The 21,570-nt window shown below is 55.3% G+C and overlaps 2 protein-coding genes across 2 annotated transcripts in view; one reads left to right on the top strand and one right to left on the bottom strand.

Annotated features, from left to right (window-relative positions):
• Positions 1–861: 861 nt before the first annotated feature.
• On the bottom strand, positions 862–1,308 carry RPRM (reprimo, TP53 dependent G2 arrest mediator homolog). The gene has a single exon (XM_050976938.1). It carries the CDS (start codon positions 1,274–1,276, stop codon positions 866–868), a length of 411 nt encoding a protein of 136 aa, XP_050832895.1. The 5' UTR covers positions 1,277–1,308; the 3' UTR covers positions 862–865.
• A 10,105-nt stretch (positions 1,309–11,413) lies between these two features.
• GALNT13 (polypeptide N-acetylgalactosaminyltransferase 13) overlaps positions 11,414–21,570 on the top strand; it is a 40,640-nt gene continuing 30,483 nt past the window's right edge. Inside the window, exons 1-4 of the mRNA XM_050976995.1 lie at positions 11,414–11,503; positions 19,156–19,255; positions 19,961–20,202; positions 20,783–20,951. Of these exons, the coding sequence (XP_050832952.1) occupies positions 20,061–20,202; positions 20,783–20,951 (311 nt within the window). The 5' untranslated portion in view covers positions 11,414–11,503; positions 19,156–19,255; positions 19,961–20,060. The remainder of the gene's footprint in view (positions 11,504–19,155; positions 19,256–19,960; positions 20,203–20,782; positions 20,952–21,570) is intronic.

Raw genomic sequence — 21,570 nt, 5'->3', positions numbered from 1 at the left:
GGAGCCGATGTGGGAGCACGGATTTATCCAGCAGCCAGCGGAGCCCCGGGAACGGGAGAAACGGCTCGGGGAGCTCGCACGGGAAGATCCCTGCGGAGGGAATGGACGGAGAAATCCAAATCCCGTGGGAGCAGCGGCTTCTCCCTCCCTGGAATGTGCCCGCGCCAAGTCACCTGTTGGTCCGGCTTGTCGCTGGGATAATAAAACCTGGATTTTGTGCTTTTCCAGGGCCAGAATTCCCTCCGTATTCGCGGGCAGCGGGATCCCGCCGGGCTGGGCTGGGCGCTTTCCGTGGCCAGAGCCGCGATCCAGGGGCAGGAACGCAATTCCCGCATCTCCCGGCGGGCAGGGATGCGGGTCCCGCGCTCGGCCAGCCGAGGGGGCCGGAAAAGAGCTGGAAAAGCGCTGGAAGAGCGAAGATTTAGCCCGGCTGGACGGGAAATCCCGCCGCACGGGCCGCGGGGGCACAGGGAAAGCTTCATCCCGGCCGCTGCCCGCTCCCTCCGCCGCATCCCGGGAGGGGCGGGCGGGAGGGACGGGGAAGGAGAAGAGGAAAGGGAAGGGGAAAGGGAAGGGGAAGGGATGGAGGCGGACGGAATAAGGAGCCCAGACCTGTTGCCATCAGAGCACGCTTTACTTCGGCAGCCGCGGGCGGCGGGACCGGGCCGGGATGGGCCGGGATGGGCGGCTCCGGCCACCCCGAGCGTCTCCCGACCTCCGGCATGCCGGGATCCATTCGCCTGATGTTCTTCGGGAGGAAAAGCTCCGAGCCGACCCCGCGTGTGGGCGGGAGAGCTGCGGGCGGTCAGTCCGGCGGTCGGTGCGGCGGCGGGCGCTGCGGGCAGCCCCGGGCCGGGCGCTGCGGTCAGTACGGCCCCACCACCACCGCCTCCACCTCCTTGGACGGGCGGCGCTCCTTGACCAGAAAGTTGATCATGCCCTCGGACTTGATGAGGAGGTTGCAGCCGAGGAAGAAGATGCCGAACACCACGGTGAGGGCCAGCACGCACATGACGGCGATCTGCACCACGCGCATGATGTACAGGCTGCGCTCGTCCGCCGCCGCGCCGCTGCCGTCGGTCACCACGGAGGCGGCGGTGCAGCAGCGCAGCGCCCGCTCCAGCTCCAGCGCCGCGCCCCCGGCCCCCGCCAGCAGCCCCGCCGCCGCCGCCGAGGAGCCGTTCGGCGCTGCCGGCATTCCCAGAGAGCCGTTCATCCCCGCCGGGAGCCCCAGCGAGCCGTTCATCCCCGCCGGGACCCCCAGCGAGCCGTTCATCCCCGCCGGGAGCCCCGCCGAGGAGCCGTTCATCCCTCCCTGCAGCCCCGCCGCCGCCGCCGCCGCATGCAGGCGGCCCGAGCCGGGCCGGGCGGAGCCGTGCCGAGCCCAGGCGAGCCCAGGCGGGCCGGGCCGAGCCGTGCCGAGCCCAGGCGAGCCCAACCTGGCCGCTCCGCGCTGCCCCGCGCCCGCGGAGCCGCCGCGCTGCCCGCCCGGCACCGCCCGGTCCGCTCCGCTCCGCCCCGCGGGGCAGCCGGGGAGGGACCGGGCTGGGCTGGGAGGGACGGGAGCGGAGGGAAGGGAAGGGAGGGGGATTGGGATGGAGGGAGGGAGGGAGGGAGGGAGGGGGAAAAGGGAGGGGAGAGAGGTTGGGGTGGAGATAGGGAGGGAGGTGAAGAAGGGAGGGGAGAGGGGCTGGGGTGGGAGTGGGAGAAGGGAGGGGAGCAATAGAGGGAGGGTTGGGATGGGGAGGGAGGGGCAGAAGGGACGGGAGAGGGGTTGGAAGGAGGGGGAGAAGGTTTGGGGACGGAGGGAGGGAGAGTTTGGATGGGGAGGAAAGGCGAGAAGGGAGGAGAAGGGTTTGGGGCGGGAGGGGGAAAAGGGAGGGGAGAGAGGTTGGAGAGATGGAGGGAGGGGAAAGGGTCAGAGAGGGGAACGGGAAGGAGGGAGGGGTTTGGGGGGGGACAGAGGAGAGGTCGGCATGGGAAAGGGTCGGGAAGGGAAGAGGTTTGAGGAGGATCTTTGGGAATCGAGATTGGGGGTCAGGAAAAGAGGGAGGGCGGCGCTTTTGGGAAGAGGGAAGAAGGTCTGGCATGGCAAAGGGTCGGGAAGGGGAGCGGGTTTGGGGAGCAGGGAGGGGGCTCTGGGTGTGGCGAGGGGAGGATTTGGGCACCAGGAGGATGGGATTGGGGGCTTGCGGAGCTGGAATGGGGCATGGGGGGCATGTGAGGGGCGTTTAGGGAATGGGCTTTGATGGGAGAAGTTCGGAGGGGGATGAGGACGGGGATTTGGGGGAATGGGGAGCAGGATTTTTGCCCGTGGGATTTGTGCTGGGTTTTGACAAACGGATTTCAGGGATGGACTTCCCTAAGGGAGGGGCCTTTGGGAAGTGGCTCTGAGGGAATGGGTTTAGGGAACTCGAAGAGACTAGATTTAGTGGAGTGGGATTTCCCACGTGGGTTTTAGTGGGAGCGAGCTGCAGGCTGTGCACTCCCAGAGAAGTGGGATTTTTTTTGGAAAACGCATTTTGGAGGAGGTTTCTGTGCCGAGGGGTGCAGGGCCACTGCTGGGAAGTGAGGGAAGAGCCAGAGCAGCCCTTTGGGGCCCTGTGGGCTCGGGCGGTGGAACCCCCATTCCCAAAGTTCCCCCAGCTCTGTTTTCATGGCAGATCCAGCTCCGAGTGTTTCGGAGCCTTCCCGTGTGCGCGGGGGCGGTGCCGGAGGAGCGGTGACAGCCGCCTGTGACACCGGGGACCCCTGGATCCCACTGCCCAGCCCTGCCGAGCCACCCGAGCACCCCAGGGATCCACACTCCTCCCAGGCGCCTGGGAATTGTTGGGAATTGTTGGGCATTGTTGTCCCCCTCTGCTCAGGGGAGTGTCCAGCCTGGGGCTGCTCAGGACCGGTTTCCCACGGGTGATTTTGGAGGTTTGGGAATGGCTGGAGGGTGGCAGCGGCTCCCGGGGGCTGGGTGTGTACCCCAGCATTGCAGCTCCCCGGCATTCCCAGGGACGGGCATGCCCAGGGATGAGCTCCGAGCTCCGGCCCAGCCATGACTTGGAGATTTCCTGGAGGAGAGCGGGGATGCAGAGCCGGGAGCGGCGGCCGAACTTAACCCTGTGCTGTCCTTCCCGAGTGGAGCTGGGATCATCCCAAACAGCCCCAGGGATCCATGTGTGGAATTGGGATCATCCCAAACATCCTCAGGGATCCATGTGGGATCATCCCAAACAGCCCCAGGGATGCGTGTGGGATCATCCCAAACAGCCCCAGGGATCCATGTGTGGAATTGGGATCATCCCAAACATCCTCAGGGATCCATGTGGGATCATCCCAAACAGCCCCAGGGATGCGTGTGGGATCATCCCAAACAGCCCCAGGGATCCATGTGTGGAATTGGGATCATCCCAAACATCCCAGGGATCCGTGTGGGCTCAGTGTGGGATCAGTGGGGCTGGGACAATCCCTGCCCACGGGGGTGTGGTGGCCCTAGGGCACCTGGGGATTTCCTGGGATGCTCCTCACGGGAATGACGGGAATGACCGGTGGAGAGGCCAAGGCCTGGAGAAAGGGTGTTTTCCAAACCCCTTCCAGCTGATTCATCCTGCTGTGGTGGCTTGGGGTGGCACCTGGGGTGGCACTTGGGACTCAGTGCTGGGGGATTTTGGACTCGATGGCCTGGGGGGGCTTTTCCAACAAAGCCATTCCAGGATTCTGCCACGAACTGGATGGTGGATGTCACCTGTGCCCCTGTCCTGTCCCCTGCACCTTTAGGGGTGACAGTGTCCCCTGGGGTCCCCTCACTGCCGAGAGCCTCCCGGCAGCAGGGCCCTGCTGGCCCTGCCTCGCTCCCTCATCCAGTGGGAACATCCTGTTTTCCTGCTGGAAGGAGAAGATGGGATTGATTCTAGGGAGCCAAGGCAGGGCTGGCAGCTCCTGCAGCCAGGGAAAAGCTGGAAGAGCTCTTGGAGCCCCACACCATTCCCGTTTGGAGCGTGGCTCTCTCCCTTCTCAGCAGGCACGTGGCTCAAGCTCTGTCCTTGAGCTCTTCACCTCCAGCTCCTGGCAACTCTGAGGGAAAATGCTTCCCATCCCTCAATTAGGACAGGAGCAATCCCATCCCTCAATTAGGACAGGAAAAGTCCCATCCCTAAATTATGAGAGGAGCAATTGGAGGCAGGAAGGCTTCTGTTCCCTCCTCCTGTGTCCCACACATCCCGGTCCCATTCCCCCATCCCGGTCCCATTCCCCCATCCCTGTCCCACACATCCCAGTTCCCATTCCCCCATCCCTGTCCCACACATCCCAGTCCCATTCCCCCATCCCTGTCCCACACATCCCATTTCCATTCCCCCATCCCTGTCCCACACATCCCAGTCCCATTCCCCCATCCCTGTCCCACACATCCCTGTCCCATTCCCACATCCCGGTCCCATTCCCCCATCCCTGTCCCACACATCCCAGTCCCATTCCCCCATCCCTGTCCCACACATCCCTGTCCCATTCCCCATCCCGGTCCCATTCCCCCATCCCAGTCCCATTCCCCCATCCCTGTCCCACACATCCCTGTCCCACACATCCCTGTCCCATTCCCCCATCCCTGTCCCACACATCCCAGTCCCATTCCCCCATCCCTGTCCCACACATCCCGGCCCTGTTCCCTGACTCCCGGTGTCCCACTCAGCCCCGTATCCCGGAAAGCGGAGCGGGGCCGGGATTGCCGGGAGAGCAGTGACACCTAGTGACACTCGGGATACCGGGATATCGGGACACCTGGATACCGGCACCGGGCACGGGAATGAGCCCGGGAACAGGAACGGGCTCCGGGCAGCCCCTTCCCCACCGCTCCCCTTTTCCAAGGGCACAAATCCCATTCCTGAAATCCCAGGAGCACCGGCCTGGCTCGCTGTCACTGCAGAGCTCCACTGCCTTGAACTTCAGATTCCCGGGAATTCCACGGCTGGAATCACAGACCATGGAAGGGTTTGGGATTGGGAGGGACCTTAAATCCCATCTTTTCCACGGCCAGGGATACCTGCCACCATCCAGGCTGGCAGGGACCTCCTGCCACCACCACACCTCCCTGTGGGAATCATCCCGGGAATCCCAGGGCCTGATAAAAACCTGGGAATCTCCACAGGGAAATTTTAGGACCTTGGCAGCTTTGACCTTTCCCTATATTTTTTCCCCTACATTTTCACTTTGGCTGTGATGGGAATTTGTTCTGTTCTGAGCAGGGCAATGCACACAAAACTTGGGAATTCTGAATTTGGGAAAGGATTGTTCTGGGATCCCTTTAATCCCAGGATCCAACTGGGAACCCCCACTGCCAGCAGGGCCAACATCCCGCTCCAGGATCCTCCTTTTTGGGATATAAAAATTCCATGCTTGCTTCTGCTCCAGTTACAGAAGTGGGATAAGCAGGAATGAAAGGGTGGAAAACAATCCCATGGATGGGTGGGATGTGGAGCTGCTGAGTGACCCCAGAGGCCTTGGAGATATTCCAAGGCTGGGAGAGCTGGGAATGTTCCCCTGGAGAAGGGAAGGCTCCAGGCAGAGCCCAGAGCCCCTGGCAGGGCCTGGAGGGGCTCCAGGAGAGCTGGAGAGGGACTGGGGACAAGGATGGAGGGACAGGAGCCAGGGAATGGCTCCCAGTGCCAGAGGGCAGGGATGGGTGGGAGATTGGGAACTGGGAATTCCTGGCTGGGCTGGGATTGCCAGAGCAGCTCTGTGCCCTTTGCAGTTCCAGGAAGGATCCTTGGGAACGCAATCCTGGTCTGAAGGCAACGTTATCAGTTTGCTGCCACCAAATTCCCATTAGGATCAGACATCCAACCAATATGGATTTTTTAAACTTCCCAAAAATTTGGGATCATGGGATTATGTAGGAAACTCCAGTCACAATCCCAGAGCAGCAGTGACAGTGATTTATACAAAGAACAGCTACAATTCCAATCAAATTCCAACTAACAACAATTAAATGAGTATGCCAGAGCCATCCTAGCCTTTTCCCAGGGATGGAACAGCTTTCCCTGGGATGGAACAGCTTTCCCAGGCATGGAACAGCTTTCCCGGGAAATGGAACAGCTTTCCCTGGGAATGGAACAGCTTTCCCAGGGGAATGGAACAGCTTTCCCAGGGATGGAACAGCTTTCCCTGGGAATGGAACAGCTTTCCCAGGGATGGAACAGCTTTCCCAGGGAATGGAACAGCTTTCCCAGGGATGGAACAGCTTTCCCGGGAATGGAACAGCTTTCCCAGGGAAGGAACAGCTTTCCCAGGGATGGAACAGCTTTCCCTGGGATGGTGTTCATCCCCATTTGCCATGGATAAGGAATGGGGGAGTGGCTTTATTGGAATGTTTGAAGAGGAAGGAGTGGTCTCTTTCCTTGGGATTTGGGAGTGAAATCCCAACTGCAGGTGCAGGCATCAGCCCTTCCCAGCCCTGGATATCAGATCCAGGTGTCCTGGGTTGGGAAGAGCCTTGGGAAAAGGGGAAAAGGAGGCTGGGGGTGGGGTTGAGCCTGGCTCAGATAGAACAGAGCTCTGAGCAAGGCCTGGCTTTGCTGCCAGGCCCCGGAGATCCTGGAGCTGAATTCCTCCTCCTGGAAGTGTAACAGGGAAAGGAAAGGAAAGGTGGGATCCATGGATTTTAAATGAATTTAATGGTGGAGTGGGAAGGGAGGAGCTCCCAGGGCCTGATCCAGGCTCTTCTCCAGGAGGGAACTGGGATGAGCCCAAGGAGCTGCTGGCGCTTCCCAAATCCAGCAAAACCTCCTGGGGTTTTTTGGGAACAGTTGAGCTGTTTGATTCCCAACTCTTTGAGCTGGGAATCCCACAAATCCTCTGGAGTGTGCTGGGGATTTTCCCCATCTCCTGCCTTTATTCCCAGGGTTTCTTCCATTTCTTGGAAACTTGGAAAAAGGGATAATGGTGACTCCAGAGGGAAATCAGGGAATGCAGGAACCTCCTTGAGTGCAAACCTGGCTCTTCTCCACCTGTTTTCCTCTCACTTGCAGCACTTAAATGAAAGTTAAGATGTGCAAAGGATTTTTTCCTGTATTTTTTTTCCTGTATTTTTTTTCCTGTATTTTTTTTCCTGTATTTTTTTTCCTGTATTTTTTTTCCTGTATTTTTTTTCCCGTATTTTTTTTCCCGTATTTTTTTTCCCGTATTTTTTTCTGTATTTTTTCCTGTATTTTTTTCTTATTTTTTTTCCTGTATTTTTTCCTGTATTTTTTTTCCTGTTTTATTTTTTTTCCCCTATTTATTTTTTTTCCCCTATTTATTGTTTTTTCCCCTATTTATTTTTTTTCCCCTATTTATTTTTTTTTCCCCTATTTATTGTTTTTTTCCCCTCTATGGTTTTTCTGTTTTTTTTTCCTCTGTTTTTTTTTTCCTCTGTTTTTTTTTTTTCCTCTGTTTTTTTTTTTTCCTCTGTTTTTTTTTTTCCTTGTTTTTTTTTTTCCTCTGTTTTTTTTTTCCCTCTGGTTTTTTTCCCGTAATTTTTTATTTTTTCCAATTTCCCCCCTTTGTTAAATTTTAATTTTTCCTTTTCTGTATTTTCATTTTTAAAATTTTTCAGCTCTCCAGCTGGGACGGGAAGTTCTCTTTGGGAGAGAGGAGGAAAACTTCCAAGGGAATATGAGGGAAAGGGGAGGAATCTTTCCAGGCTTTGGGCATCTCCTTCCCTCTCCTGATTTTCTCCAGGTTTCCTCTGTTGTGGATTGGCCAGGGATTCTCTGGGATCTGGAAAGGAAATGAATCCTAAATCCTGGAATTATGCTGCAGCCTGGCACGAGGGAATCTGGAATTAGAGGAAAAGTTCTGGGACTGCCAGGCTTACAAGGTAGCATTTCTAATTAGCATTTTTAATTAGCATTTTCCAGCTAATTTCAGAGTGTGTTGTTCTCTCCTTGCTGCTTCCAAAGGCTCCCTGGAATTTTGTTGCACACAGTTTGAAGGGAGTTTTTTGGGGAATATTTAATTTTTTTTGCTGTTTCCTGGAAGTTTTTAATTCCAGCCAACCTTGGATTTTTGGTTTCTGCACAAAACCCTTTCCCTGTCTCCAATGATCCAAGGCTTTTTTAGGAGGGAATTTCTTTTCCCAACTAAAACGTTTCATTTTCCTGGCTGGAAAGCCCAGGAATTTCAAGATCCTTTTGTTTCCAGGTTCAGCAGTGGTGTCCTGGTTCTCACCTCCCAGAATCCTGGAATGCTCTGGAAGGGCCCTCCCAGCTCAGCCATTCCAGGATTTTGCCATGGGTCAAAGGGAAGGATTTTCCTGCTGGGATTGGGATGAAATCCACCATCCCATCAGGGAATTCTGCAGGGCAAAAACTCCCAGGATTTTTTCAGGATGTGCTGGGGAGAGAAAGAGGCCCCCAAATAATTTATTTAATATTTTAATTAGTGAAAAAAATCCTTTTTTGCTTATTTTATATGGGGAAAAAAGCTTTTATTGCTTATTTTGCAAAGGGAAAGAACCTTTTATGAGTTATCCTATGAAGAAAAAAAAGGATTTATTCCTTATTTTATTAAGGAAAAAATGCTTTTATTCCCTGTTTTATAAAGGGAAAAATGCCTTTATTGCCGACTTTATAAAGGTAAAAATCCTTTATGACTTATTTTATAAGGAAAAAAACGTTTTATGGCTTGTTTTACAAGGAGAAAAATCCTTTTATTACTTATTTTTTAAGGAAAAATGCTTTTATTGCTTATTTTATACACACAAAAAAGCTTTTATTGCTTATTTTATAAGGAAGAAAATGTTTATATTACTTAATCTTTACGGGGAAAATTTTTTATTGCTTCTTTTTATGGAAATGGAAATGTTTTAAATATTTTTTTTTTTAAGGAGGGAAATTTTTTTATCGCTTCTGTTTTTGGATGAGGAACAGAATCCAAAGTGCCAGGGGGTTTCTTGTGTAAAAGCAGCTCCGTTTGTGTGTTTGATGTTCATGAAAAAGAAATCAAATTATTAATTATAACATAATATATTAATTATTAATTATGACATAATAATAATAATAATAATAATAATAATAATAATAATAATAATAATAATAATAATGTTATTATTTAATTCCCAATAACCAAACACGGGGAGTCCGGAGTTTCTGGCACTGCTGGACAGACAGGAGAGGGAGAGGAGGGCAGGGATCCCTGGAAATCCTCTCTGGAGCCAGGCTGGGAGAGCTGGGAATGTTCCCCTGGAGAAGGGAAGGATCCAGGGAGAGCTCAGAGCCCCTGGCAGGGCCTGGAGAGGCCCAGGAGAGCTGGAGAGGGACTGGGGACAAGGATGGAGGGACAGGAGCCAGGGAATGGCTCCCAGTGCCAGAGGGCAGGGATGGGTGGGAGGTTGGGAACTGGGAATTCCTGGCTGGGCTGGGATTGCCAGAGCAGCTGGGGCTGCCCCTGGATCCCTGGCAGTGCCCAAGGCAAGGCTGGAGCAGCCTGGGATGGGGAAGGGGTCCATGGGATGGGATGGGATGGGATTTAGGGTCCCTTCCAACCCATTCCAGGATTCTGGGATTTATCCAGGAATCCCTGACACAAACGCTCCAGTCTGGGCAGGCTTTGCCCGGCTCCTCCTGCCCAGGGGGATGAGCAGCTTTTACCGTTTGGTTTTCTTTCCCTGAGAGAGAATTTCCCAGCAAAAAAAGGTCAGGAAATCCCACCGCGATGCCGTCAGGAGGGCAGAGCTGGAGGGCCTGAGGGTGGGAGTCCGGAATGGCCCCGGGATGGGGGCGGCCCTCGGGATGGAAACCTGTCCTGGAATCAACAGATGGGCTCCAGTGCCCGTGCCTGCTCCCCCGGGGCTCCCCTCGGCATTCCCTGGGCTCCCCTCGGCATTCCCTGGGCTCCCCTCGGCATTCCCTGGGCTCCCCTCGGCATTCCCTGGCTCCCCTCGGCCCCTCCAGCCTTCCCCGGCTCCCTCAGCACCTTATCCCCCATTTCCGATCCCCTCACCATCCCAGCCTTCCCCTGCTCCCTCAGCACCTCATCCCACATTCCCCACATTCCCGATCCCCTCACCATCCCAGCCTTCCCCATCTCTCCTCAGCACCCCACTCCACGTCCTCCCCTCCCCTGCTCTTCTCGCCTTTCCCTCCCGCATCCCTCTGCTCTCCTCCTCACCGGGTCCCACACTGGCCCACCCCCCTCAGCATCCCCGCCTTCCCGTCCAGGCCCGACCCCTCTCCATCAGCCTGCCCCCGATCCCTCATCCCGCCTTCCCCCGATCCACTCAGCATCCCAGCCTTGCCCCGATCCCTTCGGCCCCCATCCCAAACCCCGATCCCCTCGGCCCCCATCCCAAACCCCGATCCCCTCTACATCCCAGCCTTGCCCGATCCCTCGGCCCCGATCCCCTCATCCCAGCCTTCCCCGATCCTCGGCCCCGACCCCTCTCATCCCCGCTTCCCGATCCCTCGGCCCCATCCCAGCCCCGATCACCCTCTCCATCCCGCCTTCCCCCAGCCCTCAGCCCGATCCCATCTCCATCCCCGCTCTCTCCTCCCGCGCCGCCCCTTCCCTCCGTGCGCGATTCGTGAGGCCGGAGCCGCCCCCGGCACCTGCCCGGCCCTCCCTCGCCATCTCCCTCCCTCGGTCCCTCCCCACCCTCTCCCATCGCTCCCCGCTGCCCCCGGGCCCAGCCGCAGCATCGCGGGAGCCGCGGCCATTGCGGCCCAGGCGGGGCCGCTCCCGGGGCCGCTGCTGCCCTGCCCCGGCCATGAGGAGGAGGAGGAGGGCGGCGGCTCCGCGCTGAGCCCCCCGCGGGCCGAGCTGAGCCCCCGCCGGAGGGCGAGACCCCCTGGATGCCGCTGAGACCGCCTGGACCCTGCTGAGCCCCCGGACTGACGGGGCTGAACCCTCGGACCCTGCTGATCCCCCGGACTGGAGCTGCTGAACGTCCGCGGACACTGCTGAGACCCCGCGAACGGTGCTGAACGCCGGGACTGGAGGTGCTGGATCCCTCAGGACAGTGCTGAGACCCCCTCGGACTGACGGGCTGAGCCCCCCAGGATCCTGCTGAGCCCCACAGGACCCTGCTGACCCCTCGGACTGAAGGGGCTGAGCCCCCCAGGACCCTGCTGACCCCTCGGACTGAAGGGGCTGAGCCCCCAGGACCCTGCTGAGCCCCCAGGACCCTGCTGAGCCCCCCGGGCCGGTTCTGAGCTCGGGGCTCCGCCGCAGGTGAGGCCGGAGGGGTCCGTGCCGGGCTCCCCTCGCTCCTTCAGCCCCGGCTCCGTTATCCCGAGGGATCCCCTGGCTCCCGGCTCCGTTATCCCGAGGGATCTCCCGGCTCCGCTCCCCCCGCCGTCCCCGATCCCGCCTTTCCCGGGAGCTTTGGTTAATCCGGGCTCAGCCGGGCTGGGCCCGCGGTGTGTGACCGGCCCTGACCCAGCCCCGGCCGGGCTCTGCTCGGGAGCTCCCCAGGGAAGCTCTGCTGGGCCTCGAGGGAGCATCCCAATATCCCTGGAAAACCGCGCGGAGGCTGCCTATGGTATGGAGCGGCGGGCTGGGCATTTCATCCGCGGGTCTTCCTGGAACAGCGCTTAGGGATGTCAGGGTTCCCTGCAATAACCCCTAGGTTTCCCGGGAATTCTGCTTTGGGCTGCCAGGATTCCCTGGAATTGCGTTTGGGGCTGCCAGGATTCCATGGGATAGCGCTCAGGGCTGTGGATTTCAGCTGTAGGTTTCCCTGGAATGATGTTTTGGACCGTCAGGTTTCTCTGGAATAGCAATTTGGGCTGTCGATTTCAGCTGTCAGGTTTCCCTGGAATCGCGTTTGGGGCTGTCAGGTTTCCCTGGAATGATGTTCTGGGCTGTCAGGATTCCCTGGAATCGCGGCTAGGGCTCTTCCCAGCCGCAGGTTTTCCTGGAAGTGCCTCAGCTCGGCTGCTTCCCGGTTTTCCCGGTGGTTTCTCCCAGTGCTCGCACAGAGCGAGCTGCGCCGGGATGATTCCCCTTCAGTTCCACGTAAATTCCATTTAAATTCCGCTTCAGTTCCTCCCGCGTGGAAATAAGGATCGAAACAGCCCACCCTGCTGGAAATGGGGTTTGGCTCGGCTGTTAAAAGCTGGGATTTTCCCAGAAAATCCCGAAGTTGGGATTCCAGCTGCTTTCCCAGGAATCGGGAAAAGCCCCTTCCGAGCTGACAGGAAATCGAGTTTATTTTCCCTTTTTTTGGTTAGGAATTGTATCGGTCTGAAAGGATCAAGAGAAAATAACTGGTAAAAGATGTTTTGTGTTGGAAAAGAAGGGCTGGAATTTACTTGGACGCTGGGAATAGGGGGAGGAAAGATTAACGGGAGATTAAGGCAGGCTGGGAATGATGGAGGCAAAGATTATTTTAACTCTTGGTGGCTGCTGGGCTTTGAGGGGGAGATGAGGCCCTAAAACTTGAGGTTTTAAGGTATTTTTAGGAGTTTTAAGGTTATATTTAGGTGGGTTTTATGTGGTTTTGGTATTTTTAAAATTTTTCTGCTGTGCTGCACATTTGGTGTTTTGTGTTATCAATGAAACCACGCTTTAGGAAGATACCAGTATAAAAATCTGCTTTTCTTCTGTAAAAATCTAATTTTCTTGAGTAAAACCCTCCTTTTTTTGGGTAAAAATCTGTTTTTCTTGTGTAAAAAAAACCTCATTTTTTAAGTTAAAACCCTCCTTTTATTCTGTTTTTAAACTGCTTTTCTTGAGGAAAAAAGTGTTTTTCTTGTCTGAAAATCTGCTTTACTTGTGCAAAAAAAAGTGATATTATTGCTTAAAAATCTGGGGGTTTTGGGGTCCAAATCTGCTTTTCTTATGTAAAAAACAGCTTTTTTGAAGGAAAAATCTGCTTTTTTTTTTTCCCAATTCAGGCCGGGAGGGGAGGGGCACGATCCCACACGGTTCTGGGGTTTTCTGGCTGCTCCCACCTTCTTCCCACCTGCTCCAGAAACAGCTCCTGGTTTTAGGAATGAGAGGTGCCAGAGCTCTCCCCACCATCTGCACCCCCAGCGCCTCATTCCTAGGAAAACTGGGCTGGTTTAGATGTGGGAATGTGTGGAATGGGATGGAGTCCCTTCCTCCTCGTGTTTAATGGGATTTTGGCTTTGCAGGGTGTGGGGATGCAGGAATCAAACCCCACTGGATTGGGAAATGACAGGGAAATCGTGGCTCATGGAGGAAAAGTGGAATTGCCTGGAAAGGAGGGATTGGGAATCTCTCCTTTATTTTTTTTATGTTAGAAAATTCCGGAGGGTTTTGTCTGTCCGTGGAATTCCAGAGGGTTTTGTCTGTCAGGTGAATTCCAGAGGGTTTTGTCTGTCAGGGAATTCCAGAGGGTTTTGTCTGTCAGGGGAATTCCAGAGGGTTTTGTCTGTCAGGGAATTCCAGAGGGTTTTGTCTGTCAGGTGAATTCCAGAGGGTTTTGTCTGTCAGGGGAATTCCAGAGGGTTTTGTCTGTCAGGTGAATTCCAGAGGGTTTTGTCTGTCAGGTGAATCCAAGGAAAACTTTGCCTGGGAATGTGGGAGGATTGAGCTCCCTGTGCCTGCACCTTCATGGACACGGGGAAGGAGGTTTGGGTTTTTTTGTGCTTCATTTTGCAATCCCACAGAGTGAGAGCTGATCAATCCCAATAAATCCCCTTCCCTCCAAGAGCGGGAGATGAGGCAGGAATAACCCAGGGATGGGCAGAGGAGATTCCAGTCCTTCTGTGAGGAGGAGTTTGGAGTGGGAGCCAGCAGGATTTAGGCAGTTCCTTGGTTGTCACGGAGGCTTTTGGTGCTCAGAGATTTGGGTTCTCTCCTGAGCTGTTGGATGGGAAAATGAGGGAATTCTGCTTGGGCACAGCTCCGTGGGGCCATCCTGTGCTCCATGGCTTCCTCAGATCCCAGAATGCTGGAATGTCAGGGCTGGAAGGGACCCCCAGGATCCCTGATCCACCACCACAGTCCCACCCTGGCCCTGACATTCCTGCAGCCTCAGGAATGGGCCATTCCCTGATTTCCCTGCCCCTTGGGCCACTTGGGCTCTCTGCAACCTTTCCTTGGGTTGGAGGAGCTGGAAAACTCCTGCAGGGGGGATGTGCCTGATGCAGAATTCCCAGCTTTCCCCTCTGATATATTAAAGGATTATTTCTCACAGCTGCCCTGGGATTCACCACAAAAAAATGTGGGTTCCCAGTGGGGTGTGAATTCATGGCAAACAGGAGATCCTTGGGTTGGAGGAGCTGGAAAACTCCTGCAGGGGGGATGTGCCGAGCTGTCAGTGCCACTCAGTGCTCTGCATTTCCCTGGAATGTGGGAGCTCTCCCAGCTCTGCAGTGGGAACAAACAGAGGCAGCTGATCAGCCTTGATCAGCTCCTGCAGGGGAGAAATCCTGGGAGAGGTGGAAGTTTGGGAGTGGGAGATGCCAGGACTGCCTGGGAACGAGGAACTTGGGAAGCTGCTGAGCAAAGTGCTGCAGTTTGCTTTTCTAGGTGGGCTGTGTTTGAGGGAAAAGTCTGGAAGCAGCAGTGGGAGCAGGATTTTGGGCTTTTAACACAGAGGAAAAGGGGTTGTCCTGCAATAGTTAGGAGTTAATTCCCAAAATTTTGGTTGTTCCAGAGGATATGTGGCTGCTCCATCGCTGCAAGTGTCCAGGGCTGGGTTGGATGGGGCTTGGAGCACTCTGGGATGGAGGAAGGTGTCCCTGCCCATGGATTAATATCCCTTCCCATCCAGACCATTCCATGGTTCTACGATATTCCATTAAGATTTAGGGGTTTTAAAATCTTCATTTGGATTATCTGCAGCTTTTCAGTGCTTGGCACCAGCACAGCCCCAGGACTTCAAAGGATGGAATCAGCCCAGGTCAGCTCTTCCCAAATCTCCCACATTTCCCAGGCTGAGAGGCTCTGGAGCTGCTGGGGGGATGGAACTGGGGAGCCTGGAATTGTGGGGCTGTGCCTGAGCAAAACCCCCCAAAGCCAGGGCAGGTTTTCCTCCCGAGGTCTGGGATGAGAGGAATTAATGAGGCTTTTCCACTTCAATTCCTGAGTCACAGGAATGAATTCCCAAGGGAAGAATGGGGCTATTAATAAGTTTCAGGAGAGGAGAGGAGAGAGGCAGAAAAAACTGAATTCTTAAAACACAGAACACTGCGTGGCTCTGGCTGAAGGTACCTGATTGCTTTTTTTTCCCCTTTCCCCCCCATTTTTATTCCTTGCTAAATGTGCAAGAGCTTTCCTGGATTGATCTTGCAGTTTGACAGTTCTGGCATTCAAAGTTCTTCCTTATCCGTGAATTAATGAGCTGCTCGTGGAATTAAATGATGATTTTTGGAGGGTGTGTTTTATATTCAGGTTTGCTTAGATCAGTGTAGCCCTAAAATCCAATTTTAAATTGGAAAGGGGGAGTTTCAAACTTTCCTGGCCAAATTTTTTTTTGTGGTGAATCCCAGGATGGCTGTGAGAAATACTCCTTTAATTTATCAGAGGGGAAAGCTGGGAATTCTGTGTCAGGATTCTGCCTTTCTTAGGTGGAAAAATGTATTTGTGAGTGATTTAATTCCTGCTTGGGAATTTCTCCCAGTGAGCTTCCCGAGCCCTGTGTGCCTCTGCCTGACATGGGGAGTCCTGGAAGCCTCAAACCCTTCTGGCTGTGGGATGTGGGGAGGTGTTCCCCCCAGATTTCCTAAAAATTCCATGAAGAATTCCAATTCTGCTGCTGTGGGCTGGGTGCTCATGAGCAGGAGCATCCCTGAGTGCCAGGTGCTGCTTTAGATTTGCCAGCAGGGATTGGAACCTGGGGGAGCTGCTCCCAACCTCTGGAGTTCTGCTCTCTGGGATCCATGGCAGCAGGGATTGGAACCTGGGGGAGCTGCTCCCAAACCTCTGGAGTTCTGCTCTCTGGGATCCATGGCAGAGCAGGGATTGGAACCTGGGGGAGCTGCTCCCAAACCTCTGGAGTTCTGCTCTCTGGGATCCATGGCAGAGCAGTGTCTGAGACCATCCCAGGGATACAATTCCTGCTTCCAGCCCAGATCCTTTTGGTGGGAGAGGAGCTGTGGGTGAGGTGAGAGGTGCTGGGTTTGGGCTCTCAGTGGGGTGTGGAGGCCCCTCATGGCAAAGGAGATTCCCTGGAAAACCGGCAGTGGAAGGGCAGGAATTCACCTCTGCAGTGGGAGCAGGAGGTGGTTCCATCCATTCCCCATCTCTGGGATGTGTCACAAGGAAAATAAAACTCAGCCAAGGCACCTTCCCACCTCCCCCCCTCCTTGGGTGATTTCCCCCTCCACGCTTCCAGAGGGATGTCAGGAGAGGAGCAGGAGTTCTGCTTTCCAGGGGCATTGGGGATAATCCTGGCGTGCCTGCAGGTGAGGTTTGATCCTGTGTTTCACCAAAGCAGCAGCACAAACAGGAACAGATTCCCAGGGATGTTTTGGATTCCGTTTCCATGGCTGAGCTGCAGAGAGAGCCCTGCTGAGCTCTCATCCCTTGGGAAGGCCAGGCTGGATTTTGGGATGATTTTATTTCTCTTTCTCCATCCTTTTGCTGTGAGCAGGGGACAGGAGGTGTCCTTGTCATTGTCCTGTGGGAATGGGTTTCTGGAAGAGCTGGGAAACCAAATCCCTGAGAATGATCCCAAAGCTCCTGGGCTGGGCTCCCCAGCTGCCCATCCTGGATCTGCTTGGGCAGGCCCTGGTACCTAGGGCAGCATCCTCTCTGTTGCCAGGCAACTGCTGGGATGTGCAGCTGGCTGGGGCCGCTGCAGATGTGGCCACATCTGGCAGGGGAGCAGGGAAATCCCTGTCCCATCCTGAGCCTGCTCCTGTCCCACACCTCAGGTTAAGCTGAGCTTTACCAGGCCCAGCTCATGGAATCCCTCCTTAGGGCTTAGGGTGGCATTAAAAGCAGTTGTGACTGGTGAAATGCTCAGCTCTGGGTTAGGTTTCATTCCATGAAAATGGGAATATGCAGGTTGGGAACAACGCTTCCCTGGTAATCATTTGGGTTTTGTATCCTTCCTTACCCAAGCACAGCAATGTGGGCAGTCAGGTTTGGTTTTCCTGGGAATGCAGGTGGCCAAGAAAAGTTGGAGTCTTGCAGGTTTGTGAGGTCACACTGGGGTCAGAGGAGTTCTGATATTAACTAGGAAGATTTAATCACGTGCCTGGGATGCAGCTGAAGTCTGGAATTCCAGCTCTGCTGAATCAGTCAAGGAGCTGGGTGAGAAGCTGGCCAGCTCCCTCTGCTTTTCTCTGGGATTTTCTGTGGGAATTTCCATGCCCAGGTTATTCCTGTCCTGCTGAGGATTAGGACACTTCATCCGTGATGAGCCTGAGGCGTGCCAGAGGATTAAGGAGCAGCTCAGGGCTCAGCTGAGCCGATTTACAGCAAGTGCCCATTTGGGAATGAAGGGCTTTGACCTCCTGGAAGGAGTCCAGAAGGGCTGGGAGAGCTGGGAATGTTCCCCTGGAGAAGGGAAGGATCCAGGCAGAGCTCAGAGCCCCTGGCAGGGCCTGGAGGCGCTCCAGAAGAGCTGGAGAGGGACTGGGGACAAGGATGGAGGGACAGGAGCCAGGGAATGGCTCCCAGTGCCAGAGGGCAGGGATGGGTGGGAGATTGGGAACTGGGAATTCCTGGCTGGGCTGGGATTGCCAGAGCAGCTGGGGCTGCCCCTGGATCCCTGGCAGTGCCCAAGGCCAGGCTGGAACACCCTGGGATGGTGGGAGTGTCCCTGGGGGTGGAATGGGATAATCCTTAATGTCCCTTCCCACCCAAACCAGTCTGGAATTCTGTGATTCCCCAAAATTCTGCTGAGTTCCTTCTGAACACCCTTTTATTTCCTAGCCCCTCCCTGTGCTGCTGCAATTTCCACATTTTCAGCCCATGAAAGAAGTCAGGAATTACCCCAAGTTTCACTATAGAATCAAATTCCCAGCCCTGGTGGAAAAATACAGCTCAAGAGCTGAGGACTTGGCTGTATCCATGTTTATTTTACCTTGCAGGAGTGTTGGGAAAGGGAATGAAGAGGTTTTCAGGGAGCAGGGATGGATTCTGTGTCTCTGAGCCTCAGAAATTCCCTGTTGGTCATTCTGGGCATGGCCTGGCTGTGGGGATATCCAGGGTTTGGGGGGGTTAAAATCCTGAGCAGTTGGTTTATATCCACTGAGAACACTGAGGTTTTTAATCCAGGGAAAAGGCAAATCAAGGATTGGAGTCTGGAATTGCCATCCACTTGGATTTGCAGCCTCCCTAGTTCCCCCCAGCATTGTGTGGGGTCAGTCCCAGGAAATGCTGGCAGGTTCCTCAGTTTGCCTCCTGTTTCCTGCCCCAAATCCTGCTTTTCCTGCTCCCAGCCCTGCAGGGTTTGGGGCAGGAATTTCCCTCTGCTTCACTGCAGGATAATGGGGTAAAATTGGGTTTATTCCAGGAAGAGGCAGCTCAGAACCTCTGGATTTTTCCCTTCCTCCTCTTCCTGCAAACCTTGTTAGGCTGAATTTCAGTTAAAATAAATCTTGTTTTGGGGAACATTCTTCCTTTTGGAGGTTTGGAGGAGGGGATTTTATGGAATCACAGAATCCTGGGATGTTTTGGGGTAGAAGTGACCTTAAAGTGACCTCATCCCCTTCCATGGGCAGGGAATCCTTCCCCTATCCCAGATTGCTCCAGCCCCTTCCAGCCTTGGGCACTTCCCAGGATGGAGCATCCACAGTTTTCCTGGGAAATTTGGTTTTTTTCTTCCTCATTTTTTCCCAATAATGAAACTGTTCCCTGTGACTGCTGTGGAAATGGATTGTGTTACCCTGGAACAGCAATTCCTGGAACTTTAAATCAGTGTCCTGGGAATCCCTCAGCAGGAAGAGCCATTGGTTGATATTTAGGACAGATGGAAATTGTTATTAATGAGGAGTTCATGCAGAAATGCTTCAAGAATAATTAAATAAATCATTTATTTAAATTATTTAAATCATTCCAGCTCTTCCATCCCTTTGGGTCAGATGAAAATGAATTAAAATGGGATGGAAAATGGAAAGATCTCACTTGGGAATGAGGAGCTGAGGTGGGGAGGATAAGGAAGTTAAAATGTGCATAAAATTGAGGAGGAATTTTTAATTCTAAGGAATTTCTTTAGGTTTTAGGAAATACGGAAAAGTGATGGGATTTTCTTCTCCTTTTCTATTCCAGGCACTTGGAGAATTCTCCAGGGGTTCAGTGCTGAGGGAATTCTGTGGGAGCATGGCTGGAGCAGGACATGGAGTCTGGGCACAGAATGCAGGCAGTGATGGTGAGTGGGGGTCATTAATTACAGAGCTCTAATTGCTGATTGCAGCCACGGGGAGGGGAGAGCATGGCATTCTGGAATGGTTTGGGTGGGAAGGGACCTTCAATCCCATTTATCCCATCCACCCAGGGACACTCCCACTGTCCCAGGCTGCTCCAGCCTGGCCTTGGGCACTGCCATGGATCCAGGGGCAGCCCCAGCTGCTCTGGCAATCCCAGCCCAGCCAGGAATTCCCAATCTCCCATCCATCCCTGCCCTCTGGCACTGGGAGCCATTCCCTGGCTCCTGTCCCTCCATCCTTGTCCCCAGTCCCTCTCCAGCTCTCCTGGAGCCCCTTCAGGCCCTGCCGGGGCTCTGAGCTCTGCCTGGATCCTTCCCTTCTCCAGGGGAACATTCCCAGCTCTCCAGGCTGGCTCCACCCTTTGGAGACCTGGCTATGGAGGCCTCACCTTTAGCTTTGTTTTCCAAAGTCCCTAATTCAGGCAGGAGCCCAAACCCTGGATCAGTGACTCTGGTGCCTTTTCCAAGGACTCTTTGGTGCTCACCAGGTGGAGTCCAAAATATTCTGGCAGGGTAGAAATTCAACCTTGAGAAACCTAAAATCATTATTTGAGGAAAATGAACGTTTCAGAGTCAAGCAGTGTTCAGTAAAAGGAGGAATATCCATGAATCCATGAGAATCTCCTGCTGCTTTTCCTCTGCCTGCAGTGGGCTGCTGCTCCCAGCCTGCCTGGTGGCTCTGTGCCGTGGGACTGTGACCCCGTGGTGCTCCTGCTGTTGCCGGGCTCTGGAGCAGGTGCCAGGAGCCATGAGGAGGTTTGGCTACTGCCGGGTGGTGCTGGCTACCTCGCTGCTCTGGGTGCTGCTGGACGTGTTCCTGCTGCTCTACTTCAGCGAGTGCAACAAGTGTGATGACAGCAAGGAGCGGTCCCTGCTGCCCGCCCTGCGCGGTGAGTGCGGCCCCCGGCCCCTCCCGGGACATCCAGCCAGGCTTTGGCCTCCTCTTGGTGCCTCCAAATGGCTCTTCCCAGCAGAGGGAATCCCAGGAGCTGCAGGATTTAGCCTTGCTTTGGTGTTGTCTGAGTTTGTGTCAGTGTTTTATGGGATGGTTGGGGTTAAAACAGACCTTAAATCCCATTCCGTGGGCAGGGACACCTCCCACTAGCCCAGGCTGCTCCAGGCCTTGTCCAGCCTGGCCTGGGACATTGCAGGGATCCAGGGACAGCCACGGCTTCTTTGTGAAGGTGCCCAGAGAAGCTGAGGCTGCCCCTGGATCTGTGGAAGTGTCCCAGGCCAGGTTGGACAAGGCCTGGAGCAACCTGGGATGATGGAAGGGAGCAAATCCAGGGGGTTTAATCATCTTGGAGTAAAGCTGGATGTTTCTGGATGCAGAGAGGGATAAAAGCTTCCAGTGGAGCGGGGAGAATGGGGGTTGGATTTCCAGCTTTCCTTGTGGAAAACCAGAAGCTTCCCTAAGGATAAATCCAATTCCCAGGTGCTCAAAGCACCTTTTGCTGTTCGGTTTTCCAGCCGTTATTTCCCGGAGCCAGGAGGGCCCGGGGGAGATGGGCAGGGCCGTGCTCATCCCCAAGGAGGAGCAGGAGAAGATGAAGGAGCTGTTCAAGATCAACCAGTTCAACCTGCTGGCCAGCGACCGCATCGCGCTGAACCGCAGCCTGCCCGACGTGCGGCTGGACGGGTGAGGGCCTGGGGGGGGGCAGTGGGGGCTGGGAGCCCATTCTGGGGGGGGGCAGTGGGGGATGGGAGCCCAGTCTGTGGGGGGCAGTGGGGGCTGGGAGCCCATTCTGTGGGGGGCAGTGGGGGCTGGGAGCCCAGCGTGGGGGGCAATGGGGGCTGGGAGCCCAGCTGGGGGGGGCAGTGGGGGCTGGGAGCCCAGCTGTGGGGGCAGTGGGGGCTGGGAGCCAGCTGGGGGGGCAGTGGGGGCTGGGAGCCCAGCTGGGGGGCAGTGGGGGCTGGGAGCCCATTCTGGGGGGGCGGCAGTGGGGGCTGGGAGCCCAGCCTGGGGGGCAATGGGGGCTGGGAGCCCAGCCTGGGGGGCAGGGGGCTGGGAGCCCATTCTGGGGGGGCAGTGGGGGCTGGGAGCCAGCCTGGGGGGCAGTGGGGGCTGGGAGCCCATTCTGGGGGGGCAGTGGGGGCTGGGAGCCCAGTCTGGGGGGCAATGGGGGGCTGGGAGCCCAGCCTGGGGGGCAATGGGGGCTGGGAGCCCATTCTGGGGGGGCAGTGGGGGCTGGGAGCCCAGCCTGGGGGGCAGTGGGGGCTGGGGAGGTCACCGAGCCTGGGGGGCGGAGTGGGCTGGG

The sequence above is a fragment of the Serinus canaria genome, chromosome 7, assembly GCF_022539315.1.
Source record: "Serinus canaria isolate serCan28SL12 chromosome 7, serCan2020, whole genome shotgun sequence".
NCBI lineage: Eukaryota > Metazoa > Chordata > Aves > Passeriformes > Fringillidae > Serinus > Serinus canaria.
This window is presented reverse-complemented; position numbering and strand designations above follow the sequence as displayed.